General features: G+C 42.2%; 1 protein-coding gene and 1 pseudogene across 1 annotated transcript; one reads left to right on the top strand and one right to left on the bottom strand.

Moving 5' to 3' along the window:
- The first annotated feature begins 90 nt into the window (after positions 1-90).
- Positions 91-10,377, top strand: LOC131901677 (leukocyte immunoglobulin-like receptor subfamily B member 3). Its single transcript, XM_059252782.1, is given in 10 exon segments — positions 91-163; positions 905-1,053; positions 1,186-1,318; positions 2,747-3,031; positions 3,167-3,472; positions 4,443-4,727; positions 4,854-5,159; positions 5,356-5,652; positions 5,896-6,198; positions 9,376-10,377. Coding segments are annotated over 10 exon segments (2,274 nt in total). The 3' UTR covers positions 9,513-10,377.
- Positions 10,378-26,174: 15,797 nt separating this feature from the next.
- LOC131901676 (coiled-coil-helix-coiled-coil-helix domain-containing protein 2-like) lies at positions 26,175-26,934 on the bottom strand (annotated as a pseudogene).
- Between the last annotated feature and the right edge of the window lie 962 nt (positions 26,935-27,896).

Raw genomic sequence — 27,896 nt, 5'->3', positions numbered from 1 at the left:
GTTGAAAATCTGAGCTCATCTTGGTTGTGATGATATCTACAAGTCTACAAGCCCAATGTAAGCTGAATGCAGAACAAATCTAGTATGAGGATGGGAGATGGACACAAAGTCTCACCCACAGATGAAGAACTATTGGCATCTGATATCTACTGGGAGAAGGAGAGTCAGTTTTCTTTAATGGTGTGGACCCTGGTAATATGCCTAAGAATATGAGAAGCACAAATTGAGCTGCATGGGAGGAAGAGAACAGAAAGTTAGGTGTGTAAGGAAAGGCAGTAGATTTTCAACAACTAGCGGGTCACAGAAGGAATCAAAGAGAAAATCAGGTCAGTGAGGAAGGAACCAGCAAGGGAGGATGGGGGAGAAGAGGAGGAGCGGGAGGGTGGATTCCATCAAAACACAATACACATTGATATGATATTTTCAGACAATTAAAAAATTAAAACCCAAAAATGGATTATTAATGCAATATAGAAATGAAGGAGAGTGTAATGTAATGTTTTCACAATAAATAATTTTAAAATATATCAAAAAATTAAACTTATGACCAGGTTTGGTGGTCCACATCTTTAATCTAAACACTTGGGAAGCAGAGGCAGGAGGATTTCTGTGATTTCCCACTAATCCTGGTCTACATAACTTGCTCTAGGACAGCCAGGATTCCACAGAGAGAGCCTGTCTCATATCAACAACAAAAATAATTAAACCCATAAGCATAAGAAAAAGATAGCAGATGAAAAATTTTAAGATCAGAAAATGAAAATTGCAGGATAAAGTAGATGTGGCTCAGGGGTGGAGTATGGCTCAGGAGTAGGAGAACACTGGAGGTCCTGCCATCAATGTCTAGCACCAAAAGTAAAAGGAAATAAAGTATTTTAACTGAGCTCTCTTTCTCTTCAAATAGGTGACCAAACAAACACCAACAGGCAGATCATTGGCAAAGCCCTGAAGGGGAAGACCATCACCATCAAGGCTGAGCCCAGTCACTCCATGGAGAATGGCAAGGCCAAGATCCAAGACAAGGGAGGCATCACACCTGACCAGCAGCTGCTGGTATTTGCTACCAGCAGATAGATCATGGCTGAACCCTAGCCAATGGCAAAGTCCAGAAAGAGTCCAACTCTGCACCTGGTGCTGCCCCTTTGTGGTGGCATCATAGAGCCATCCCTTTGCCTGTTTCTGCAGAAGTACTACTGTGAAAAGGCCATGCACATCTGCCCAAGTGCTGCCCACACCTGCACCCTTGTGCGGTCAAATGCCTCAAGAAGAAGGGTGGCCACATCGACAGCCGGTGCCCCAAGAAAGTCAAATAAAATGGGTACTTGTTTGGCTTAGGAAGCCTGAGATCTGGTGATTTTTTTTAACTGAAGCAGAAGGACAAAGAAGTGATGATGCTAAGATTGGACCTAGTGACACAGAGCAGTGTGTAAGTGCTGCTACCAACCTTCAACCCTGACTCTGATCCGTACTGTGTAATGAGAAAACTGCCTTCTGTACTTGTCCTCTGACCTTCCTGTGTGTGCTGTGGCACATGTGAATGTACACACATAAAGAAAACGTAAGTGTGATCTAAAGAAATAAGTGTAAATAATGAATAAGTGTAATTTAAAGTTGTAATGGAAAGTACACACGTCAAAAAAGAACAAACAACCAGAAATAGAGGTACACATTTATAACCCAGCCCTTGAGACTGTGAGGAAGAGGATTATACATTTTAGTCCATAAAGATGTACACAATGAGACCCTTCACACAAACCTTCAAACATTCTGAACATCTATAAATATTTCAAATAAAAAAGTGAAAAGGAATAAAACAAACTCATACGCAAATTTATATTTCTGTTTTTTTTTCTTTTGAGACAGGAATTCTCTGTGTAGTTTTGGTGCCTTTCCTAGATCTCACTCTGTAGAGCAGACTGGCCTCGAACTCACAGAGATCTGCCTGGCTCTGCCTCCCAGTGCTGGGATTAAAGGTGAGTGCCACCACCACCTGGCAAAATTTATATTTCTTATGTGTGATATTCATACATGTCTGATACCACCTGGCCCTCACAAAGATTAGGACAAAATGAAATAGAAACTTATGGGGTTATGGAAATGGCATCCATCAAAGAATTGATTTCAGAGTCTACTACCTGACATAGCCACAGCCTTGGGGAAGTCAGAGCCTGTTGCCTGAGGAGGGCAGTTCCCCTTCCTGTGGGGTTGCTCCAGTATAAGTATGTCATGGGGAGTGTCCTGCATCCTGAGACCACAACCTATGTCTCCTGTCTCTCCAGACAATCTTCTGTAGCTCTGCCCACGAGCACAGTTGCAGCCTCCAGGAGGAGATGCCATGACCTTCAACTTCAAAACCCTGCTCTATCTGGGTAAGATGTGGAGATGGAGAGGGGATACTGTGGTCCAGGATTGATGCTGCCCCACAGCCTAGCACTGTCCCATCAGGAAACCCCAGGGTCTCAGGAGTTTCTGCAGAGGGAAGGAACTCCTCAAGCTTCAGGGACAAACCTCTCACAGGGAACTCTCTTCCAGGACTGACTCTGGGCCTGGGGACCCCAGTGCTGGCAGGTGAGTGAGTGTCTGCAGATGTCCCGACCTTCACTTCTCATCATTCCTGCAGCCATGCCTGGGCAGTGAGGATGGAGAACAACACGTGTGCTGCCCCTGGGGATGGCTGGAGGGTTGGGGTTGGAAGCTGCAGTCTGAAGATGGTTGTCCTGAGTCCTAGCTGCTCTTTTCCTTGCAGGGGCCGTCCCTAAGCCTGTCCTCACAGTACAACCAGACTCTGTGGTCTACAAGCAGACTACAGTAACCTTCTTGTGTGAGGGGACCAGAGGAGCCAAACAGTACATACTCTATAAAGAGGGACACGGATATCTACGGAGTACAGAGATTCCACAGAATCCTAAGAAAAAGGCTGAATTCTCAATCTCAAAAATAGACCGCAATCATGCAGGGCGATATCAATGTGGCTATCAGACTCAAGATGGATGGTCAGAGTTCAGTGACTCCCTGGAGCTGGTGGTGACAGGTGAGAGGACACACAAGGTCCCCAGCCTCAGCCTTGACTGTCAAGAAGTGGGTCTGTTCACAGGGTTAACCCCACCTAGAGCCAAGCAGGATAATGAGGTCTGATAGATTTAACTGATTTCTTCTTCTCTCCTAGGAGCACACAGTAAACCCAGCCTGTCAGCCCAGCCCAGCCCTGTGGTAACTGAGGGAGGACATGTAACCCTCCAGTGTGTCTCAAAGCAACGATACTACAGGTTCATTCTGACTGGGAAAGGAACACAGAATATCTCCCAAATGCTGGATTCAAAGTATAACTACTCTATTCAGCACTACAAGGCCCTGTACTCTGTGGGCCCTGTGACCTCCAACCAAAGGTGGACATTCCAATGCTACAGCAATTACCCGAGAAGCCCACTGGTGTGGTCAGAACCTAGTGACCCTCTGGAGCTCCTCTTCTCAGGTGAGGAACCTCAGTCTTTGCCTAGAATGATGCTGAAATGATAGAGATGCTCAGGGAGGCCTTAGTGAGTGGTGTGTGGTGTGTGACACGTGTGAGCAGTCAGGGCTCCTTAGCCCATTGACACAGAGCATGGTAGAGAGAGTGGGACACAAAATACAGAATCCAAGACAGAGAGTGACAGCAAAGCACAGGAGGTCCAACAGAGATGAATTTTTATGGGGTCTTCTCTTACTCTGGATCAGCTCATGTACCATCCACAAGAGCTTGGGGAAATCCACAGAAGAGAGGGAGGACGTGTTGTAGGAACCACAATGGTTAAGGACACCAGGAGAACATGGCCCACAGAATGAATTAAGCAGGGATCATAACAGCTCACAGAGTTGAAGCAGCAGCCTTGGAGGCTGCATGGGTCTGCCCTAGACCCTCTGCACACATGCTGTGGTGGTTTACCATGGGTTATATTTTGTTTTGTTTTTTAGAGTTTCACTGTGTTGCTCTGTCTGTCCTGGAACTCACTCTGTAAACCAGAATGGCCTTGAACACACAGAGATCTCCCTGCATCTGTCTCCCCAGTGCTGGCATTCAAGGCATGTGCCACCACAGCCTGGCTAGCTATGGTTTTTATTAGACTCATAGCAATGGGATGGGGAAATCTCTAATTCTTTGCCTGCATGTGGGATACTTCTCTTCCTATTGGATTGACTTGTGCAGCCTTAATATGAGGGTGTGTACCTAGTTTTATTGCATGCTGTTATGTATGTTTGGTTAATATCACTGGGAAGCCTCTTCTCTACTTAAAAGGAAACAGAAAAGCAGTGGATCTGGGCAAGAGGGGAGGTGAGAAGGCTGCTGTCGGGATGTATTGTATGACAGAAGAAAATTTAAAGAAAATAAAAGTGCCATCCACAAGTGAGACATTTTCTGTGCCACTGTCAGACACACCCACCTCCTCTCTCCTACTTCCTTGCAGGGACCCTCCAGAAACCCACCATCAAAGCTGAGCCAGGCTCTGTGGTCAGCTTAGGAAGTCACATGACCATCTGGTGTGAGGGGACCCTGGATGCAGAAATATATGTTCTGCATAAAGAGGGAAGCCAAAAACCCTGGGACATACAGACCCCAGAGAAGCCTGAGAACAAGGCCAAGTTCTCCATCCCTTCAGTGACACGGCAACATGTGGGACAATATCGCTGTTACTGTTACAGCTCAGCTGGCTGGACAGAGCACAGTGACACCCTGGAACTGGTGGTGACAGGTGAGGGGACAGTCAGGGTCTCAGCCCCAGGCTCTGCTCTCAGGAGTATTCCCCTCCCACAGCCTGGCCCTGGAGAACATGGATGCTGTGTGAGTACATGGAACAGGCTGCCTCCTTCTCTCCTAGGAATCCACTACAACAAACCCAGCCTGAGAGACCTGCCCAGCCATGTGGTGACTTTAGGAGGGAACATGACTCTCAAGTGTGTCTCACAGGATGGATATGACAAGTTCATTCTCACCAAGGAAGATCAGAAGTTCCTCAGCTCTCAGAACTCACACTTTATACCCAGTATCAGGCAGTGGCAAGCCTTGTTCTCTATAGATCATGTAACACCAGACCACAGAGGGACATTCAGATGTTATGGTTACTACAACCATACCCCACATTTGTGGTCAGTACCCAGTGAACTCCTGGAAATACATATCTCAGGTGAGTCAGCCCCACCATTGACCAATCCTGTCCCACTGGGTAGTTTCAGGTAGAGAGAGGTAGAGGAAGAGCCTGGCGGCTGAGCCAGAGCCCCACTCCTGGGGAGAAGCAGTGACGTGTGCAGGGCAGGATGGGAGGGGATAAGCGGTTGGTAAAAATCAGCTCCTCAATCACTAGCCTGTCACCTTCCCTCTAGGCCTGTCCAAGAAGCCCTCCTTGCTGACTCACCAAGGCCATATCCTGGACCCTGGGAAGAGCCTCACCCTGCAGTGTTGTTCTGACATCAACTATGACAGATTTGCTCTGTACAAGTTGGGGGGAGCTGACTTCACCCAGCATGTTTTCCAGTGGACCCAGAGTGGCCTCTCCTTGGTCAACTTCACACTGGGCCCTGTGAGCAGCTCTACTGGAGGCCAATACAGATGCTATGGTGCATACAACCTCTCCTCTGAGTGGTCTGCCTCCAGTGATGCCCTGGACATCCTGATCACAGGTGAGGGCTAAACAGATTCCCTCAGGTACCTAACCTGTGCATGGGCTCTCATGGGGGAGTTAAGATGGAGATGGCTGGAATGAGGGACAGGGATCTTATTCAGAAACAGATGTAGAGGCAGGAGAACAGGAGAGGGCCTAAGTCAGAGAAAAGAGACAGAATCCCAGGTGCTCAGAGCAGACCCAGGTGAAGTGTCAGCTCAGAACATTGAAGGCAGCCTCTCATCTTCCCTCTTCTCTTTAGGACAGCTTCCCTTCAGTCCTTCCCTCTCAGTGAAGCCTAACTCCACAGTACACTCTGGAGACAATGTGGCTCTGCTGTGTCAGTCAACACACAAAGTGGACACTTTCATTCTGTCCAAGGAGGGAGCAGCTCAACAACCCCAGCGACTAAAATCAAAGTCTGAAGCTTGGGACTTCCAGGCATAATTCTCCATGAGTGCTGTGACCTCTGACCTCTCGGGCATCTACAGGTGCTATGGATCTCAGGATTCATCTCCCTACCTGCTGACACAAGCCAGTGCCTCTGTGGAGCTCACAGTCTCAGGTAAAGTGACACTGAACTCTCAGAGTGACTTACAATTCAAACCCTAGAAGAGCCCTTGACTTGGATGGGATTAAGGGGACAATAGGAAGGTTAGTCAGAAGGCACTTTCTCTGCCACAGAAGTGGATGCCAGTAGCGGTCTTTCTAGTAATGTCCACTCCATCCTCTACTACAGTCTAGTTTGGGTAGACAGCATGAGAATTTTAGGGAGTTTACAGGGCAGATGTAGAAGAGCATGCAGAGGCAGGTCCCTGGTTAACATCTAAACCTCACACTCCTATTCTTCTTTTTCCTGGGATCCATTAGAGCCTCAATTCCACCACCCTCAAGACCTATGCTAACAGCTGGTGAGTATCAGGCACCTCAGTGTAGGGAGTATGCTCTATCCCCAGGCTGCCTGACAACTCTTAGCCCAGAAAAGTCCTCATGTCTCTGTCACTTCAGCTTGTGAGTGTGGGAGGCAAACAGAGATTCCCAACAGAGACACAAGAAGCCCAGGATTTAGTTTGTGCTACAGAAAGTGACATCCAGAGAGAGATTTTTAGGCTCAGCATGGAGGACTGAACAGCAGTGTATGGTGGAGAACAGGAAACCCAGACGCTCACTTCCCCATCCTGACACTAAGGTCTTGAGAACACACTCCTCAGCTCTATGGCGTCAGGCACCAGAAGGCTATGTAAAGACTCTGTTGTAATGTGGGATCCTGATGGACAACAGCTAATTATGAACTTCACACAGCTGCTTCTGTAAATGCTGACTTGGACAAATCCTTCTGTTTCTGGACTGCTGATAATCTTCATAAAAAAGGGAGAGTGTGGCCCACACTTTTAAATTTCTTTAAGTGTTGTCCGTGGCTGTAACTTCTGACAGAAGAATCCTCCAGAACTTGATTCTGCATTGGATCTGTCCCACAGTGGTAGGGACAGGTTCAAGGGTGAGGCACAGGGCCATGGCAGGGAATTCAGGTTTCTTCTGTCTATATCTTGGGGCATAGATCTAGTATTCTCCGTGAGTTCTGTGACCTCCGCACTCAGAGGCATCTACAGGTGCTCTGGATACCTCGACTCATCTCTTTATCTGTTGTCATGTGTCATTGCCCTTGTGGACAGCTCTTGGTCCCAGATGAAGTAATCCAGATCATTCTGAGCTGAAGGGGTTTCTCAATATTCTCCATCTACAACAATTATTGGTTGGGCTGGCCAGTGGTGGTGCACGCCATTAATCCCAGCAGTTGGGAGGCAGAGCCGGGTGGGTATCTGTGAGTCTGAGGCCAGCCTGTTCTACAGAGCAAGACCCAGGACAGGCACATACACAGAGAAACTCTGCCTTGAAAAAATTATTGCTTGGACTGGGTTATAACTGCTGCAGGGAATCATTCAGTTGGTATTCACCATCATGATGCTAGAGGCCAACATGAATATTTATAGGAATGTTCACTATTGTTCTTGCTAGTGGAATCCAGAAGGTTTCAGTTAGTCTGAAAGAACACCTTGGGGAGGCCATGGACAGATATAGGATACTAAGCAGAAACTGGTCCCCAGTGACAACCTCTGCTCACCACTCCACTTATCAGTATTCACAGACCCTTGTACTCGATGTACCCATAAGCCACTGTGTCTTCAGGGGATGAGGAAGCCTTGTTGCAGTAACTACAAGGCCTGCTGTACTCTCCTTCTGTTCAAAGCAGACTCACATCCGTAGCTCAACCATACAAGATGTAATTCATCATGATGATTTATTATGAAGTCTTCAGAATTTCTCTTCAGGGTGAAATAGAGGAACTGAGACTGTATGGGTTCAACCTTCTTTTGTGAGGTGACAGATATGAATGTCTTTTGCCTGCCCTTGGTGTGCTCATCTGAACAAGAGAAGGTTTAGGGATAGGACCTCCAGGTATGATCCACCACTGACCCTTAAGTCTCCTAAAGTGATTGAAGACATGAACCACTCTCTCCTCACACTATACCCTGTCTGTTTGTCTCAATAACTATTATGTGTAAAGATGACTAAAATAATGGTTAACTATGTCAGTCTTGGGATCTATGCTTAGTGTGAGCTATCCAAGCTATTGGGGAAACTATTAGGTGAAACCCCAATGGCTTACTATCTACTGCCTTTCCCGGTACACACACACATATGTACACACACACAGGCACACACACACACACACACACACACACACACACATGCACGCACACACACAAATACACACACAGAGTCACTTCACATCTTCGTTTGAGAGCCAGGACTGCAGAACACTCTGCATGACACGGCCCCACACCTTGATCCTGCATTTCTCACATGGTATGTAAGAGAAAAGAGATGTAGGACAATCTACATCAGTAGGATGTGATCTTAACTGAACTGGACATAGAGAAATCTCTTGGTCTGATGGGGCGAAGAACATCTGGGAAAGTTTAGCAACAGTAGTCTGTATCTCACCTCTGACTCTATATGGTAATTTCTCCTCAAGAACCCCTATGTGGTCCCTGGATACTCAGAAGGGATCTGGGGAATGCTCAGATCACAGGAGAGATAGAGGGGTCTAAGTATGACAATGGAACAAACACTCAGCAAAAACACCCCTTTAGGAAATCATCCCAGACTGAGGATGTGAGTCCACACAACCTCTGCTGAGTTCACCACAGACTCCACACTCAGAATGGCCTGTGGCTGCACAGTGCAGTGACTTAGGATCAAGGCCAATAGTGTTTTAATAATTTATTCTACTCTGAGTTGATATTTTCACTGATGTTTGAACAATGGTGCTAAAAAAATCTAGTAAGAATAGGGGAAGGAACCAGCTACACCAGGGGAAAGATTCATCCCAGATCTTCCTGAGCTCATAGAATGAGAATGGAGGGTATTTACAGTAAGTGAGAAAGTGAAACACTCAGGTCTCCTAAGCATGCACCCATCCTCTTCCTCTTCTTTTGTTCTTGGTATCATTTGAGACTATCAGTCCATCCTAGAACATGCCCAAACTCAAGACAGTTGAACAAAGAATTAAAATCATACCACTGAAAAAAGAAGGGCCAAGCTCCACCCATGGAAGGCGTGATCTCTGGTTAGATATTGAGTCATCTTGGGAACATTTAGCAATCTTGGGGGTACTTAGTTATCTCGAGGATATTTTGACTGTTCCTAACCCCTGTAACTTCTTTGTCCACAACCACAGCCTCAGAGAATCAGGATCACACAGTGGAGAATCTCATCAGGATGGGGATGGCTGTCATGATCCTCATAGTCATTGGGATTCTGGTCTTTGAGGGTTGGGGCAGCCAGAGACAGATCCACCATGCAGCTGAGAGGTAATAAGAAGAGAAAGAAGTACATCTTTCAAGGTTCCAGAGTCTGAGAAATAAATCTGATGATTCAAGCTTTCTGTAAGAAAATCCATTTCTTATGTGAAAGAATTGTACAGGATCTAAATGTGATTTGGATGAAGAGGAAGGTGTGAGTGTTGTGGTGAGATCATTCCTCAGCCAATTCATGTCCCTCCACCTGCTGTGGGCATTTGCTGACTGAACCAACACTTCTGAATCTATAAAGTGAGGGATTATGCTGTCCCATTAGTCTGGCTTATGTCCTCATTTCTGTGCATTTTTTTTCTTTCCCACCTTCTCATGTGTCATTTTCCATTTTTATACATTGCCACATTCTCCATGGAAGGAGGCTCTATCTCTTTGACAAAAACAAGAAAGGTGCCTCAATACCAAAATGATGAGTAAAATCAGAGCCAGGAATTCAAATTACTCTGCCTATGATGGCCCAAAACCGTCTCTGTGACTTCCCTTCCTTTCAGTCTTCAAAACCTATTCTTCATGGAGTTTCTTTTTAAATATAAAACAAATAATGCCACACTGGTAGAATAAGGATTGTCAAGGTAGTGTAGGCACAACAAAGAAAGTGTTTTCCTAACACGATTTCCTGATTTGTGGCATTTGCTGACCATTCTATATAACCCCATCAAAGACACCTTCACAACAGCAATGTAACATCACAGATGTGATGTTGAGAGAGTTGCATGAAGTTTATGTGTTTTTCATTTCATTCCCCACTGCCTATTTTCATATATGCAAAATAAATTAGCATGCTGATCAACCATCTCAGAACACCTGGCTAGGATGAATTATCATACAATGATTCATAAGTTCTACATAGAAAATCATGTTTTATCTTCAAACAATGATAAGGTGTTTATTTCTCTCTCTTCTTTTTACCTGTATTGAAATGCTCTTTTACTTTTCTGCCATTTCTGTACTAGCTAAGGCTCAAGTACAATGCTGGAAATGTGTGAAGAGAGGAGACTCTCTTACCTTCTTCAGGATTTAATGCAAAATTTCTGCTTTCTCACCATTCAGTATGATGATAACTTTGGTGTTTTGGCACATGAAATAATTCTGACACTGGAAGTTCTTTGTTCCTAATTTTTTCTAAGCGTCCATGATGAATGGCTGTGGGATATTGACAAATGCTGACTCTTCCTCAAAAGCTGTCCCCATCATGTATATTTTTAATTGTAACCTTGTTACTATCATCAATACCATATGGTTTTGAACGTTGAATGGGATTCCATGACTGGGTAAATTCTATGTTTTTGTGAGGTGTTCTTTTCATTTTATACTACATTCTCATGGCTAAAAACAGGATATGTTCTGAAGAATACACATTTAGTAAATGTTTATCACAGTGTTAGCATCATAGAATACTTAGCAAAATCTCATAAACATGATCTCACAGATTATGTGCCCTTTATGACTGTCTTTACATGGTGAGAAATAATAATTTCTGCATACTTTGCAGCTGTGTTCATGGGAGGTTTTAGCCTATAATTTGTTTCATCTAGTTTCTTTTCTTGATTTACACTTCAGTGATGCAGGCCATAGAGCATGTCTTAGGTTACATATTTCATTCTCTAAACCTGAGAGTCCAGATATTTGGGTAGGCTGTACTCAATTTGTCCCTCTACCTGATAAGATCATTTTGTTTTGTTTTTGTGTTGTTGTTGTTTTGAATCAAGGTCTCTCTACAAAGCCCTAGCTGTCCTGGAATTCACTATGTAGACCTGGTTGGTCGCAAACTCACAAATATCCACCTTCCCCTGCTTCTAAAGTGCTGAATTTAAAGTGATGTGCCACCACAACTAGCAGCTGAGCAGTCCAGAGGAGACTACACTTGTCCACACCATCAGTATACCACCTTATTCTGTCCTAATGAAAAACATTAACTGGACCTATCATACGTTCATATGACTCCAGTAGGCACATGGTAGAAGGAAACATTTACTGGTCCTGATTTATGATGTCTAGAGTGAACACTAGAAATGGTTTCTCTGATAGTTACTACATGGAGGTCAATGAAAGGGCTAAAAGGAGCTGGGATGCCACATGACACCACCCAGCCTAGATGTGCTAAGTCCTTTCCACTCTGTACACAACACTAGCTCACAGGAATTCATGCTGAGGTCTTTGATCTACTTGGACTTAAGTTTTGTGCATGGGGACAGATGTGGATCTATCTGCAGTCTTCTACATGTTGACATCCAGTTATGCCAGCACCATTTGTTGAAGATGCTTTCTTTTTTCCATTGTACAGTTTTGGCATCCTTGTCAAAAATTAGGTTTTCATACCTGTGCAGATTAATGTCAGTGTCTTCAATTCCATGCCATTAGTCCACATGTTGGTTTTTATGCCAGTACCAAGTTGTTTTATTACTGTATCTCTAGAGTAGAGCTTGAAGTCAAGGATCATGATGCCTCCAGAGGTTGTTGTGTTGTACAAAATTCTTTTAGTTATCCTGAGTTTTTTGCTTTTCCATATGAAGTTGAGGATTGTTCTTTCCAGGTCTGTGAAGATTTGTTTTGGGATTTTGATGGGGATTGCATTGAATCTGTAGATTGTTTTGGTAGGATTGCCATTTTTACTATGTTAATCCTGCCTATCCATGAGCATGGGAGATCTTTCCATCTTCTGACTTCTTCTTTAATTTCTTTCTTCAGTAAATTAAAGTTCTTGTCATACAGGTCCTTCACTTGCTTACTTAGAGTTACTCCAAGGTATTTTATATTATTTGTGGTTATTGTAAAGAGCGATGTTTCTCTGATTTCTTTCTCAGCCCTTTTACCATTTGTATATAGGAGAGCTACTGATTTTTTTAGTTAATCTTGTATCCTGCCACATTACTGAAGGAGTTTATCAGCTGTAGGAGTTCCCTGGTAGAATTTTTGGGGTCACTTATGTACACTACCATATTGTCTGCAAATAGTGAAAGTTTGACTTCTTCCTTTCCATTTTCTATCCCTTTGATCTCCTTTTATTGTCTTATTGCTCTAGCTAGAACTTCAAGTACTATACTGAATAAATATGGGGAGAGTGGGCAACCTTGTCTTGTCCCTGATTTTAGTGGAATCCCTTTGAGTTTCTCTCCAGTAATTTGATGTTGGCTGTCAGCCTGCTGTAAATTGCCTTTATTATGCTTAGGTATGTTCCTTATATTCATGATCTCTCTAGGACTTTTATCATTAAGGGGTGTTGGATTTTTTTTGTCAAAGGCTTTTTCAACATCTAATGAGATGATCGTGTGTTTTTTTGTCTTTCAGTTGGTTTATATGGTGTATTACATTGACAGATTTTCGTTTGTTGAACAATCCTTGCACCCCTGGGATGAAGCCAACTTGATGATGGTGGATAATTTTTTGATGTGTTCTTTGATTCTGTTTACCAATATTTTATTGAGTATTTTTGCATCAATATTCATGACAGAGATTGGTCTGTAATTCTCTTTCTGTGTTGCATCATTGTGTGATTTGTATATCAGGGTACCTGTAGCCGCATAAAAAGAATTTTGTAATGTTCCTTCTGTTCCTACTGTGCGGAAAAATTTGAAGAGTATTGGAATTAACTCTTCTTTGAAATTCTGGTAGAATTCTGCACTGAAACCATCTGGTCCTTGACATTTTTGGTTGGTAGACTTTTAATGACTGTTCATCAAAATCAACAAAATCAGAAATGAAAAGGGAGACATAAATACAGACAATGTAGAAATCCAGATAATCATCAGGTCGTACTTCAAAAACCTGTACTCTACAAAACTGGAAAATCTGAAAAAATGGACAGTTTTCTGGATAGGTACAATGTGACAAAGTTAAATCAAGGCCAGATAAACTATGTAAATAGGCCAATAAACCCTATTCATAAAACATGATGAAAGGAAGAAGTTCTATATGCTCAGAGGAGTGTATTTTCTGGCTGCTCTGTAATGTACAGGAATATAATTTGCAGACTTTCAAACTGAAGCTGGTAATAATATCCCTCTTCCCTTCTATCCTCTGATAGAAGCATGAGCAGGGACTATTGCCCCTGCTTGGGGGAAAAATGGTTGTCCTAACTTCAACCAGTACCAATACTTAGTTACACTTCAGACACTTCTGCATGAAGCTGTGGGAGGAGGAATGAGCAACACCAAAGTGAACCAGAGGAGAAGGGGCTGGATGGATCCAGCAAAGATGTCCAGTGTCTGTGAAATTACAGATCCTCCTCCTCCTATACCTAAGTCAGCAAACTATATGCTGGGATCAGGGAATGGAAGTGCCGTCTCAGGAGTCCCAAACTTTGCCCCATGTATCCTCTTAGAGGTGTAGCATTAGATTCTGATGTATCTTAGAATAATTAATCAAGAAAATGCCCTACAGTCATGACAAAAGTCTTATCCAATCAAAGTATATCCTCACTTGAGGATCCCTATTTCCCAAGTGACTTTAGTCTACTTCAAGATGAAAAAAATTAACCAATGCACTCTCTCACCCCAATACATATTCTCAGAAATAAGAATTCATAAATGAACTTTGGCTGTTACAGAGTTAGTTGATTCTCACACTAACCTGTAAGAGAAGTCATTGTCCTCATTGTACCCCAAAGAAGGGCAGAGGGATATTATTACCAGCTTCAGTTTGAAAGTCTGCAAATTATATTCCTGCACATTACAGAGCAGCCAGAAAATACGCTCCCCTGAGCATTATTGCTGATGGAATTGAGAACTGTCGTATCAGGAACTGTGGTCCAGAGAAAAAGGGAACAGAGGGAAAAATCCCAGTGAGGAGGTTTGGAAGAAGAGGAGGGAGTAGGAGGGACTTCCTGTGACAGAAAAGAAGTCAGAAGAATAAGGAAATTATCAGTTACAAACAACAAGCCCAGGCAAAGAGGGAAGTCAGCTTCCCCAGTGAGTCACCTAGAACTTGCAGAACTCTTTCTAAAACTTCTGTGTCACTATCTGTGATGGTCATGTTAGATACTCCAATCAACCTCAGGAGTGAAGAGCCTTCCTCGGTTTCTCCATCCTTCCATTCTCATTCTGATACCAACTTAAAACCAACATGAACTGTTTCTACCACTGTCCCCTGGACATCAGCACAGCTCAAGTGCAGTGAAGACTCAAGACATCTGTATGTTCTCTTAATCCTTCCACATTCAGCAGGACTCCAGGCCTCTTTCCCCCTTCATCTATTCCTTTAACCCTGCCATCCATCTTCAATCATTCTACTCTAGTCCTTAGCCTCATCTATGCAGAATCCTTACTAAGGGATCTGCTTCCTGCAGTATCACAGAAGCCCTTTCTGATGTTCAGAGTGAGCACAGGTAATCTCTCCCACAAACACCCATTTTTCCCTCAAGGCAAATTCAATAGAGGACACGAGATGCATCTGATACACACACACACACACACACACACACACACACACAGAGAGAGAGAGAGAGAGAGAGAGAGAGAGAGAGAGAGAGAGAGAGAGAGAGAAATATGACCTGTCTATCAGTAAAATGCCTGTAACACTCAAACTAGCTTTCCTCTGACAATCAGAAACTAGGCCATACTACTGCAGCCTCTGAACACTGATATTGGCAAAGAAATGTGCTTATGTTGACCCACTGAATGGCAATATATTAATGAGTTCAGGTCCTTATTAGGGGTACACTGGATTCTCACGTACAACTTACTACAATGATGGACATGTTGTCTGGGTTCAGATTACTACTAGAGATTAACAGAATTTAATGCAAATGAGTTCATTCAGCTTTCCATGACAATTGACATCCTACAGCAGCAACAACTCAAATATTCTGTTGCCTAGAAATTTCCCTTATTTAAAGAGGAAAGCACAGATCATATCCATTGCACAAGAGAGAGATGGAGTCACAGCACCCTATGAGAGTATCACTTCCCAGAATCGTTGTTGGTCTTCCTTTTTGGTTTTTTTATTAAGGAATATTTATTAGTTTTACATACCAACCATAGATCCCCCTCTCTTCCATCCTCCCACCTCTCTAGCTTTCCCTCCAAGCCCATCCCCCATTCCCTCCTCCAACAAGGTAAAGCCTCCCTCCCATGGGGAGTCAGCAGAGCCTGACATATTCAGTAGAGGCAGGACCAAGTACCTCCCCCTGCATCAAGGCTATGCAAGGTGTCTCACCATAGGTAGTGGACTCCAAAAAGCCAGCTCATGCACTAGGGATAGATCCTGATCCCACTGCTAGGGGCCCCTTAAACAGACCAAGCCCCACAACTTTCTCACTTATGCACAGGGCATAGTTCAGTCTCATGCAGGCTCCACAGCTGTTGATCTAATGTTCATGAGTTCCCACTAGTTTGGTTTGGTTGTCTCTGCAGGTTTCCCTATCATGATCGTGATGCCCCTTGCTCATAGAATCCCTCTTCTCTCTCTTTGATTGGACTCCTAGGGCTTGGCCTGGTGCTGGCTATGGATCTCTGCATTTGCTTCCATCAGTTACTGGATGAAGGCTCTATAATGACAGTTAGGGTATTTACCAATCTGATTACTGGGGTGAGCCAGTTCAGGCACCCTCTCCACTGTTGCTAGTAGTCTAGTGTGGGGTCATCCTTGTGGATTCCTGGATACTACCCCAGCACACAGTTTCTCCCTATTCTTATGATGTCTCCCTCCATCATGATATCTCTTTCATTGCTCTACCCCTCTGTCCCTGTTCCAGCTCAACCATTCCATTCCCTTATGTTCTCATCCCCCATCCCATACCCTCTATTGGTCCCCCTCATCCCAGTGTCACTTTTTAGAACCTCTGATGTCAAGTGATTTCTGTGCAACCAAATTTACTCACTTACTAGCATAGATGGATACATATTGCATTGCATAAAACTATGATCTAAGCAATCACTTTCACATAAGTATGAGTCTCCTACTTTCACTGGAAGAAGTTCCCTTGAGCTCTTCTCTGTCAGTCATTGCCTGGTCTCTGCTTCAGGGAAACCACTTTCTGATGGTACACTTTGAAAACTGCATATAATTTAGAAACATCAAAGTCCTAGCTATCCTGTCTCAGAAAAGGATTCCTATGTGACTGGTCCTGTTACTGAGTAAGAGGTCTTTAAGATTCAAGTGTGCTGTATTTGGTTAACAGTGTCATTCCATACATGCACACAACACATTTTCCCCATTTCCTACTTGATGCACACCTGAGTGACCTGATTTGACTACATTTATTGAAGCTATTGTAAAATTTGGAAGTATGAGATTCTGTAACTGGTGTTTTCAATTCCTTAAACCAAAGACCTAGGAGTAGAACTATCAATAATGGGATAAATGTGTTTAGCTTTCAAAGGAACTGTCTAACTGTCATCTATAATGATCATATCATTTTGTATCTCCTCCAGTGGTATATAATAATGCCCGTACCTCCATGTCTTTGCCAACACTTGCCATTATGGGTCTTAAACCTTATTATATTGAACAGAGATATAGTAGTATCTCATTGAAGTAATTTTCATGGACTTGAGCTTCTACACTCTACTCTCCCTATATGTCTGTCTGTCTGTCTATCTATCTCATCTCATCTCATCTCTTTTCTGCATTTTTATTATTATTAACAGAGTTTCTATTCATTTTACACAGCAACCACAGATCTTCCCTTCTCCTCTCTTAAAGCCCCCCAGCATTCCTCCCTAACCCCCTCCCCATTCCCAACTCCTCCAAGACAAGGTCTCCCATGGGGAGTCAGCAGAGTGTGGTACATTCGGTTGAGGCAAGTCCAAGCCCCTATCCCCTACACCAAGGCTGTGCAAGTTGTCCAACCACAGGCACTGGGCTCCAAAAAGCCCACTCATGTACCAAGGATGGATCCCCTTGCCTGAGGGCCCCCCAAATAATTCAAGCTAAACAACTATCTTGCCTATAGAGAGGGTCTAGTCCAGTGCCATGGGGACTCTACAGTTATTGGCCCATAGTTCAGGGGTTTCCACTAGTTTGGCTTGACATCTCTGTACATTTTCCCATCATGAAATCAATGTTCCTTGCTTATAGAATCCCTCCTGTCTCTCATATATTGGAATCCTGGAGCTCAGCCTGGTGCCCAGGTGGACCTCTGCACCTACTTCCATCAGTCAATGGATGAAGGCTCTATGATGATCATTAGGGTATTCTCTAATCTGTTTACTGAGGCAGACCAGTTCAGGCACACTCTCAACTACTGCTAGTAGTCTAAGGTGGGGTCATCCTTGTGGATTCCTGGGAAATTCCCTAGAACCCAGTTTCTCCTTATTTCCATGATGTCTTCATTTATCATGGTATTTCTTTCCTTGATCTCCCATTCTGTCCCTTTTCCAGCTCGAACCTCCCATTTCTGTGTGTTTTCATACCCCATTCCTTGCTTTCCATTACCCCCCTCACCCCAGTTTGGTCATGTAGATCTCATCTATTTCTCCTTCACCAGGCTATCTATGTGTTCCTCTTAGGGCCCTCCTTGTTAACTAGCTTCTATGGGGCTGTGGGTTGTACTCTGGTTATCCTTTGCTTTATATCTAGTATCCACTTATGAGTGAGTACATACCATGTTTGTCCTTCTGAGTCTGGGTTACTGTTGCTGGAGAATTTCTCTCCAGCTCCCGCCACCAAGACCCGCCAGTCCCAGAGCCCACTTATAAAATAAACACACAGACTCTTACATTATTTAAACTGCTTGGCCATTAGCTCAGGCCTGTTATTGTCTAGCTCTTACTCTTATATTTAGCCCATTTCTATTAATCTTTACTTTGCCACATGGCTCATGGCTTACTGGTACCTTACATCTTCCTTGTCCTGATGGCGGCTGGCAGTGTCTCCCTCTCAGCCTTCCACTTCCCTGAATTCTTTTCCTTGTCCCGCCTATACTTCCTGCCTAGCCAATGGCCAATCAGTGATTTATTTACTGACCAATCAGCAACACACTTGACATACAGACCATCCCACAGCACTTCCCCTTTTCTTTTCTTAAAAAGGAAGGTTTTAACTTTAACATAGTAAAATTACATATAACAAAACAATTATCAAGCAAGAATTACAGATACAATATTAAAGAAGAGATCCTATCTATCTTATATTTGTGAGTTTAAGGTTTTATATCTAACTTATCTTTTATTATAACTAAGGAAAATTGTAAGTATCTAGTCTTTAACCACATCAAAGACCTCAGAAGGATATAACACTGCCTGAGAAATGGGAGAAGGATGCAAGCAACTTTTGGGAGTCTTGCAGGGTAGACAGAGACAGCTGAGCCTGGACAGTCATGCAAAGTTTTCTTGTAAAGTTGGGGCATCTGTCTTCAGCCCACAGGCCTAGAGTCTCTTATTCACTTTTTTCTGTGTCTTGTAGAATGTCTGGCAGTTTTCTCTGCAAAGCAGGAACCTGAAGGACCGTTTTGTCAAGCAAAGTTCAGTGGTCACCTTTCTATGGGTCCTGCATGTCCAGTTGATCAAGCAGTCCAGGCAAGAACAGTTTCTTGCCCAAATGGCTATTTTTGTCAAGGTGAAGATAAACTCCATATGGAGTGTCTTCGATGCCCATCCTCCTCTCTGAAGTAAATCGGTGCTGTCAGGAGCAGACATGTCTCACTGTCCAAAAAGTCTAAACTTTTAAAACATTTTAAATGCCATATTCTGTAGGTCTTTGAAGTGTTTGAAGACTACCTATCTATCTGAAATATATCTATGTATACCTAGAAGACTTAACTAACATGGCTACAAATATTATCATAGATGACTAACTATTAATCTATTTTTTAATTATCCATTACAATTTTAAATGAGTTACATAAACATAATACCTCAAACAAGAATAGAAATATATATACAGTATAACAAAATTAAGTTTAAACTTGTATCAATAAACTAAAATCTATAGCGATGTAAAACATTTTAAACAAGTTGTTACTCTTTAAAAGTAGGTTCATTAATCTACCCTTTCATCCTATCATATCTAAACTATCCCCTTTTTTTCTTTAGAAAGAGATTGTATTTATAATCAACCTGCTTTAAATAAAAATATTGGTTTTTGTCTGTCCCACACCAGAGGGCTCTTCTGATTTGGGACATAAGAATCTCTTAACCATTTTTTTTTTGAGCAATATGTCTGGGTTTAGAGGGGGAGTGAGCCAATTCCATCTCTAAAGCCAGCTTGGTATATTTGGGAATTTGGGCGTAGCTTCTCTTACTACTTCCTGCTGGAGGGGGGCGCTGTATCTTATGGGGACACGAAGAAAATTTTAGGATCATGGAGTAGTCCATGAGGCTGTATCGTCTGAGCCAGTTGACTTGAAACCATTCTGGATGTTGAATCATCTGGGCCATGGTGTCATTGGAGACCTTTCAGGGGGTCTTGGCTGGTCAAATCTGATGTATCTTAATCTTGAACAAATCCATAGCCTCTGGCTTTCTGTGGGAACAAAAGAGACTCTTTTCCAAAGCAACATATCCTTATATCCAAATTTTGAAGTCAAGGTATCTTTAAAATATACATTTTGGCATAACTCAACAGCTTTTACAATCAAATGTTTTTCTGCAGTTAAAAATCCCAAAGACAACACAATCCAGATTCTCTGTGTAATATCCATTTTTACGTGGCTTATTTTTTATACTACCTTTACTGTCTCTTTAATGACTTTATTTTTTTTTAAACTATGTATTTGTTTCTATAACTCTATATATCACCTTTTTTGTCTCTTTCAAACCTACGTATCTTTTACACACATTGTAAACTATTACATCTGAATCTGTCTTATTGTGAATCTCTTGCCTTAAACTGCAGCAGCTGTGGCTGCTGGCTCCGCCCACCTCAGCTTCCCAACATGGCGGTGGTCCGCTTTCCGCCAGCTCTAGGAGCCGTAATTCTCAGAAATAGTGGGTCTACATTTTTACCAAAGTAGCGTGTAGCCCAGAAACCTCTTTTTTTGTTTTGTATTAGCAAAGGCTAAATCCACCACACAGTTTAATGTGCTACTTGCAGAGGCCTCATTCCCACCATACTGCAGGTCGAGTGCGCACGCTAGGAACCCGCCAGTAGCTCAAACCGGCAGCTGCCGCTTATTTGAGAGAGACAATTAGGAAGCTGTTTTTAGGTCCGTTTTAGAATCTTTTTTCTAAGTTTTTAGGTGGAAACTCTTGCCCCACGTTGGACGCCATTTGTTGCTGGAGAATTTCTCTCCAGCTCCCGCCACCAAGACCCGCCAGTCCCAGAGCCCACTTATAAAATAAACACACAGACTCTTACATTATTTAAACTGCTTGGCCATTAGCTCAGGCCTGTTATTGTCTAGCTCTTACTCTTATATTTAGCCCATTTCTATTAATCTTTACTTTGCCACATGGCTCATGGCTTACTGGTACCTTACATCTTCCTTGTCCTGATGGCGGCTGGCAGTGTCTCCCTCTCAGCCTTCCACTTCCCTGAATTCTTTTCCTTGTCCCGCCTATACTTCCTGCCTAGCCAATGGCCAATCAGTGATTTATTTACTGACCAATCAGCAACACACTTGACATACAGACCATCCCACAGCAGGTTACCTTGCTAAGGATGATACTTTCTAGTTCCATCATTTGCCTGTAAATTTCATGATATCATCATTTTTTTATTACCAAATAGTACTCCATTGTATATATCTGCCACATATAAAAAAATGGATATTTTCTTTATCCATTGTTTGGTTGAGGGGCATCTAGGTTGTTTCCAGGTTCTGGCTATTACAAAGAAAGTTGCTATGAATATAGTTGAGCATGTGTCCTTGTGATATGATTGAGCATTCCTTGGGTATATGCCCAAGAGTGGTATAGCTGGGTCTTGAGGTAGATTGATAACCAACTTTCTGAGAAATGCCCATAGTGATTTCCAAAGTAGCTGTACAAGTTCTCATTCTCACCAACAGTGTAGGAATGTTCCCCTTGCTTCACATCCTCCCAAAATGAGCTGTCTTTAGTGATATTGATCATAGCCATTCTGACAGGTGTAAGATGGTATCTCAGAGTCATTTTTGATTTGCCTGATGATTAAGGATGTTGAGCAATTCCTTAAATGTCTTTCAGCCATTTGGGATTCTTTTTTTTTTTTTTTTTTTTTTTTTTGGTTTTTCAAGACATGGTTTCTCTGTGTAGCTTTGCGCCTTTCCTGGAACTCGCTTTGTAGACCAGGCTGGCCTCACACAGAGATCTGCCTGGCTCTGCCTCTCGAGGGCTGGGATTAAAGGCGTGCGCCACCATCGCCCGGCCATTTGGGATTCTTATGTTGAGAATTCTCTGTTTAGATCTGTAGCCCATTTTTTAATTGAATTGTTTGGTATTTTGATGTCTAGTTACTTGAATTCTTTATATATTTTGGAGATTAGCCCTCTGTCACATGTGGGGTTGGTGAAGAACTTTTGCTATACTGTAGGCTGCCGTTTTGTCTTATTGACCATGTCCTTTGCCCTAAAAAAGCTTCTCAGTTTCAGGAGGTACCATTTATTAATTGTTGCCTCAGTGTCTGTGCTACTGGTGTTATATTTAAGAAGTAGTCTCCTGTGCCTATTCATTCCAAACTACTTCCTGCTTTCTCTTCTATCAGGATCAATGTAACTGGATTTATATTGAGGTCTTTGATACTTTGGACTTGAGTTTTGTGCATGGTAACAGATAAGGATCTATTTGCAGCCTTCTACATGTTGACATCCAGTTATACCAGCACTACTTGTTGAAGATGATTTCTTTTTTCCATTTTACATTTTTGGCTTCTTTGTCAAAAACCAGTTGTTCATAGGTTTATGGATTAACATAAAAGTCTTCAATTTGATTCTGTTGGTCCACATGTCAGTACCAAGGGGTTTTTAGTACTATAGCTCTGTAGTAGAGCTTGAGGTCAGGGATTGTTATGCCTCCAGAGATTGCTTTATTATACAGTATTCTTTTTCTATCCTGGCTTTTGTTTTTCCATATGAAGTTGAGTATTGTTCTTTCTAAGTCTGTGAAGATTTGTGTTGGGATTTTGATGGTGATTGCATTGAATCTGAAGATTACTATTGGTATGATTGCCATTTTTACTATGTGAATCCTGCCTATCCATGAGCATGGGAGATCTTTCCATTTTCTGATATCTTCTTCAATTTCTTCAATTTCTTTCTTCAGTGACTTAAAGTTCTTATCATACACATCTTTCACTTGTTTAGGTAGAGTTACCCCAAGGTATTTTATATTATTTGTGGCTATTGTAAAAGGTGATGTTTCTCTGATTTCTTTCTCAGCCCTTTTATCATTTGTATATTTGAGGACTATTGATTTTTTTTTTAGTTAATCGTGTATCCTGCCACATTACTGAAGGAGTTTATCAGCTGTAGGAGTTCCCTGGTAGAATTTTTGGGGTCACTTATGTATACTAGCATATCATCTGCAAATAGTAAAAGTTCGACTACTTCCTTTCTAATTTGTATCCCCTTGATCTTCTTTTGCTGTCTTATTGCTCTAGCTGGAACTTCAAGTACTATATTGAATAAATATGGAGAGAGTGGACAGCCTTGTCTTGTTCCTGAATTTAGTAGAATCACTTTGAGTTTCTCTCTATTTAATTTCATGTTGGCTATCGGCCTGCTGTAAATTGCCTTTACTATATTTAAGTGTGTTCCTTGTATTCCTGATCTCTCTAGAACCTTTATTGTGAACTGGTGTTGGATTTTGTCAAAGGCCTTTTCAGCATCTAATGAGATGATCATGTAGGTTTTTTCTTTCAGATTTTTTATATGGTGTATTACATTGACAGATTTTTGTATGTTGAACCATCCTTGCATCCCTGGGATGAAGCCTACTTGGTCATGTGGATGATTTTTTTGAGTGTTCTTGGATTCTGTTTGCCAATATTTTATTGAGTATTTTTGTATCAATGTTCATGAGGGAAATTGGTCTGTAATTCTCTTTCTTTGTTGCATCTTGATGTAGTTTGGGTATCAGGGTGACTGTAGCCTCATAGAAAGAGTTTGGTGATATTCCTTCTGTTTCTATTGTGTGGAACAATTTGAAGAGTATTGGTTAATTGGCTTTTCTTTGAAAATGTGGAAGAATTCTGCATTGAAACCATCTGGTCCTGGTCTTTTTTATGGTTGGGAGACTTTTAATGACTGTTTCTATTTCCTTAGAGGTTTAGGTCTATTTAAATAGTTTATGTGGTCTTGATTTAACTTTAGTATGTGGTACCTATCCAGGAAATTGTCCACTTCTTTAAGATTTTCTAATTTTATGGAGTACAGGTTTTTTTTAAGTATGATCTGATGATTCTATGGGATTCCTCATTTCTGTTGTTATGTCTCCCTTTTCATTTCTAATTTTGTTAATTTGGATGCTCTCTCTTTGCCTTTTGGTTAATTTGGATAAGGACTTGTTTTTTTGTTGGTTTTCTCAAAGAACCAAATCCTTGTTTCATTGATTCTTTTTATTGTTCTCTTTGTGTCTATATTATTGATTTCAGCCCTCAATTTGATTATTTTCTGGCATCTGTTCTTTCTGCATGAGTATGCTTTTTTGTTCTAGAGTTTTTAGGTGTGCTGTGAAGTCACTTGTGTGAGATTTCTCCATCTTCTTTATGTGGGCATTTAGTGCTATGAGTTTTCCTCTTAGCACTGCTTTCATAGTGTCCCATAAGTTTGTGTATGTAGAACATTTATTTTCACTGAATTCTATGAAGTCTTTAATTTCTTTCTTTATTTCTTCCTTGACCCATTGGTGATTCAGTTCGGCATTATTCAGTTTTCATGAGATTGTTGGTTTTCTGTAGTTTTTGTTGTTGTTGAAATCTAACTTTAAGCTATAGTAGTCCAATAAGATACTGGAGGTTATTCCAATTGTTTTGTGTCTGTTGAGATTTGCTTTATGACCAAGCATGTGGTCAGTTTTATAGAAGGTTCCGTGGAGTGCTGAGAAGAAGGTATGTTCTTTTTTGTTAGGGTGGAATATTCTGTAAATATCTATTAAGGCCATTTGAGTCATGATGTCTGTTAATTGTCTTATTTCTATGTTAAGTGTCTGTCTGGCAGACCTGTCCATTGGTGAGAGTGGGGTGTTGAAGTCTCCCACTACTATTGTGTGAGGTTTAAGGTGCAATTTAAGCTTTGTAATGTTTCTTTTACAAATGTGAGTGCCCTTGTATTTAGGGCATAACTGTTCAGAATTGAGACTTCATCTTGTCGGATTTTCCTGTGATAAATATGTAGTGTCCTTCCCAAACTCTTTAGATTTTTTTTTTAGTTTGAAGTCTATTTTATTGGAGATTAGGATAGCTATACCAGCTTGCATCTTAAGTCCATTTGATTGCAAACTCTTTTCCCAGCCTTTTACTGCGAGGTAGTGTCTGTCCTTGAAGTTGAGATGTGTTTCTTGTATGCAGCAAAAGGATGGAACCTGTTTTCATATCCATTCTGGTAGCCTGTGCCTTTTTATAGGTGAATTGAGTCCATTGATATTGATGGGTATTGATGACCAGTGATTGTTAACTCCTGTTATTGTTTGGTGGTAGTGTTGCATGTTTCCCTTCTTTGGTATTTGCTGGTGTGGGATTATCTCTTGCCTGTGTTTTCATGGGTGTATTTAAGTTCTTTAAGTTGGAATTTTCCTTCTAGTGCTTTCTGTAGGGCTGGATATGTGGATAGATATTGTTTAAATATGCTTTTACCATGGAATATTTTGTTTACACCATCTATGGCAATTGAGATTTTTGCTGGGTATACTAGTCTGGGTTGGCATCCATGGTCTATTAGTGTCTGCATAACATCTGTCCAGGACCTTCTGACTTTTAGAGTCTCCATTGAAAAGTCAGTTGTTATTCTGATTGGTCTGCCTTTATATGTTACTTGGCCTTTTTCCTTTGCAGCTCTTAATATTTTTTCTTTATTCTGTATGTTTGGTGGTTTGATTATTATGTTGTGAAGGGACTTCTATTTGGATCCAGACTATTTGGTATTCTGTAAGCTTCTTGTATCTTTATAAAAATTTCCTTCTTTAGGTTGGGAAAGTTTTCATCTATGATTTTTTTAATATATTTTCTGTGTCTCTGTGTTGGTATTCTTCTCCTTCTTTTATCCCTATTATTCTTAGGTTTGGTCTTTTCATGGTGTCCCAAATTTCCTAGATGTTTTGTGTTATGACTTTTCTGGCTTTAGTGTTTTCTTTGACTGACCAATTTATTTCTGCTATTGTATCTTCAATTCCAGAGATTCTCTCTTCCATCTCTTGCATTCTGTTGGCTATGCTTGCATTTGTAATCCCTGTTCGTTTACTCAGATTTTCCATTTCCGGCATTCCCTCAGTTTGTGTCTTCTTTATTTTCTCTATTTCAGTTTTTAAATCTTGAACTGTTTCCTTCACCTCTTTAACTGCTTTTTCTGGCTTTCTTTAAGGGATTCATTGATTTCTTCCAATTTTTTGTTTGTCTTTTCCTCAATTTCTCTAAGGTAATTTTTTATTTTATTTTTTTAGAATAAAACATTATTTCCATTAACTCACAAAAAAACAATACAGTTGATTCAAGGAGGCCATCATTTTCCAGTCCCAACACTACAAGCCTCAGTTAGAACTCTTTCATGGCTATTCTGAAGCAATGGATCTATTAGAAATAAGGTTTCATCAGGGTCCTTACTTGCACTCTCAATGTAGAGCCCATATCAATTTCTTCAGTTTGAACTTTTTGATTACATTAAACCATTTGCAATTCTGCACTGCCACAACACTTCGTTGAAGCCCTCAAAGAGCTTGACTGAACTCTGATTCTGGGCACACTCCAGAAACTGATCTCAAGAGAGCAAGGCCCATAAGATTGCTGGTCCAGTGGCTGAGATCTGTTGGGGCTCCTGATGAGTGATGTCAGGCCTTGTGGGCTCAGCATTACCACCTCCACTGAAGCCCCCAGTGATGACATGACCCAGTGTGTGCCCCACTGCAGAGCCCACAGCCACATCAGCTGCAGTGGTTGACATCTGGGCCATCAGGCCTGGCTGCCTGTGTGCAGAGGTGAGTCAACTGCAGATGGTGCAGCTGCTGCTGGAGGATGAGCTGCAGGTCCTTGTCTGGGAGCAGCCCTCATCAGAGGGGCCCTGCTGGCTGGACGGGCCACCCGGGAAGAGTGGGTTCAGCTTCCATGAGGCTTCCTAAGTGCTCACACACTCAGAGTCAGAAAATGACTAACTGTGAAACGCCCCCTGGTAATTTTTCATTTTTTCTTTAAAGGCCTCTATCATCTTCTTAAAGTCATTTTTAAGGTCAATTTCTTCTGCATTCGGATGTTCAGGTCTTTCTGATATAGAACCACTAGGTTCTGATGGAGTCATATTGGTCTTTATGTTGTTGACTGTATTTTTGCACTGGCATCTACCCATCTCTTTCTCCACTCAGTGCAAGTGGTTTCTGTGTCTGAGGGAGCCTTTCTTCGTCTGATCGATACTCTTGGTCCATTGGAGGCTCTTGATCTAATCAGAGCTCTTGGTCCAATCAGGGCTGGTGGGCTTTGTGTCTTAGGGAGCAGCTGTTAGTCCAATTGGTGCTGGCAGACTCTGTCTGAGGGAGCAGCTGCAGTCTCGGAGGGTCAGTGGAATTTGGAAGGAGTGGGGCTTGTGGTTATAGGGTCCGGTGGGGGATAGTGTTAGTCCAACCTGTCTGCAGGAGACCTGCCTACTGAACTGAAACTGGGACTGCAATGGGTGGTGGTGTAGGGGTGCAGGGTTGTGCCCCTGGGCCCAAAGCCTATAGGCTGGGGTGTTTGGCTATAAGGACAAAGACTCACTCACCTCTTAGTCCAATCGGGACTGGCAGAGTCTATTCAGGGAGCAGTTTCAGTCTTGGAGGCTGGGTGAGTGCTGGTCTTCCTTAATGGGTAAGCAATCCTAAGTGTGTCTTACCCTCTGATCGGGACTAGACCACACCCATCTTCATTGCAGCCTCAACACTAGATCTGACTTCCACTGTTAGAGATACTCAACTTCCCTTCTATGTACTTCCCTCATGTGTAGAAAGCAGCCACTCATTTACCCATTATTGGTACCTTTGCGAAGATGCTTCTTCAGTATCAGAAAGGAACCAGTTAGAAACACCAGTCACCTTCTGGCCTAGGACTAAGTGGATGTAACGTGCTCTCAGTGGTTAATAATCACTGCATGGGTATTAGAAGGAAGCAATTCTTGAATTAAACAGAAGTGTCAGAGAAAGGGCTTGGCTCCATAAGGAGTGTAGTCATGTGCTCAATGTGTCTCTGTGGTTTACAAGCCCTGGATCTTCACAAAAGCATCTTCAAGGCCAGGAAGATAACTAGTTGTAATAAAAAAGAGCTGTGTAAATGGACAGGTTGAAGAAATGAAGGACAGACATGCAGAGATTCTGAGAGAGAAGGAGCAACCACCTCTCCTACCCTGGGGAGATTT

This window comes from Peromyscus eremicus, unplaced genomic scaffold, assembly GCF_949786415.1.
Source record: "Peromyscus eremicus unplaced genomic scaffold, PerEre_H2_v1 PerEre#2#unplaced_218, whole genome shotgun sequence".
In the NCBI taxonomy this organism is placed as follows: domain Eukaryota; kingdom Metazoa; phylum Chordata; class Mammalia; order Rodentia; family Cricetidae; genus Peromyscus; species Peromyscus eremicus.
Note: the sequence above shows the minus strand (reverse complement) of the source record. Positions and strands in the feature narration are given on the sequence as shown.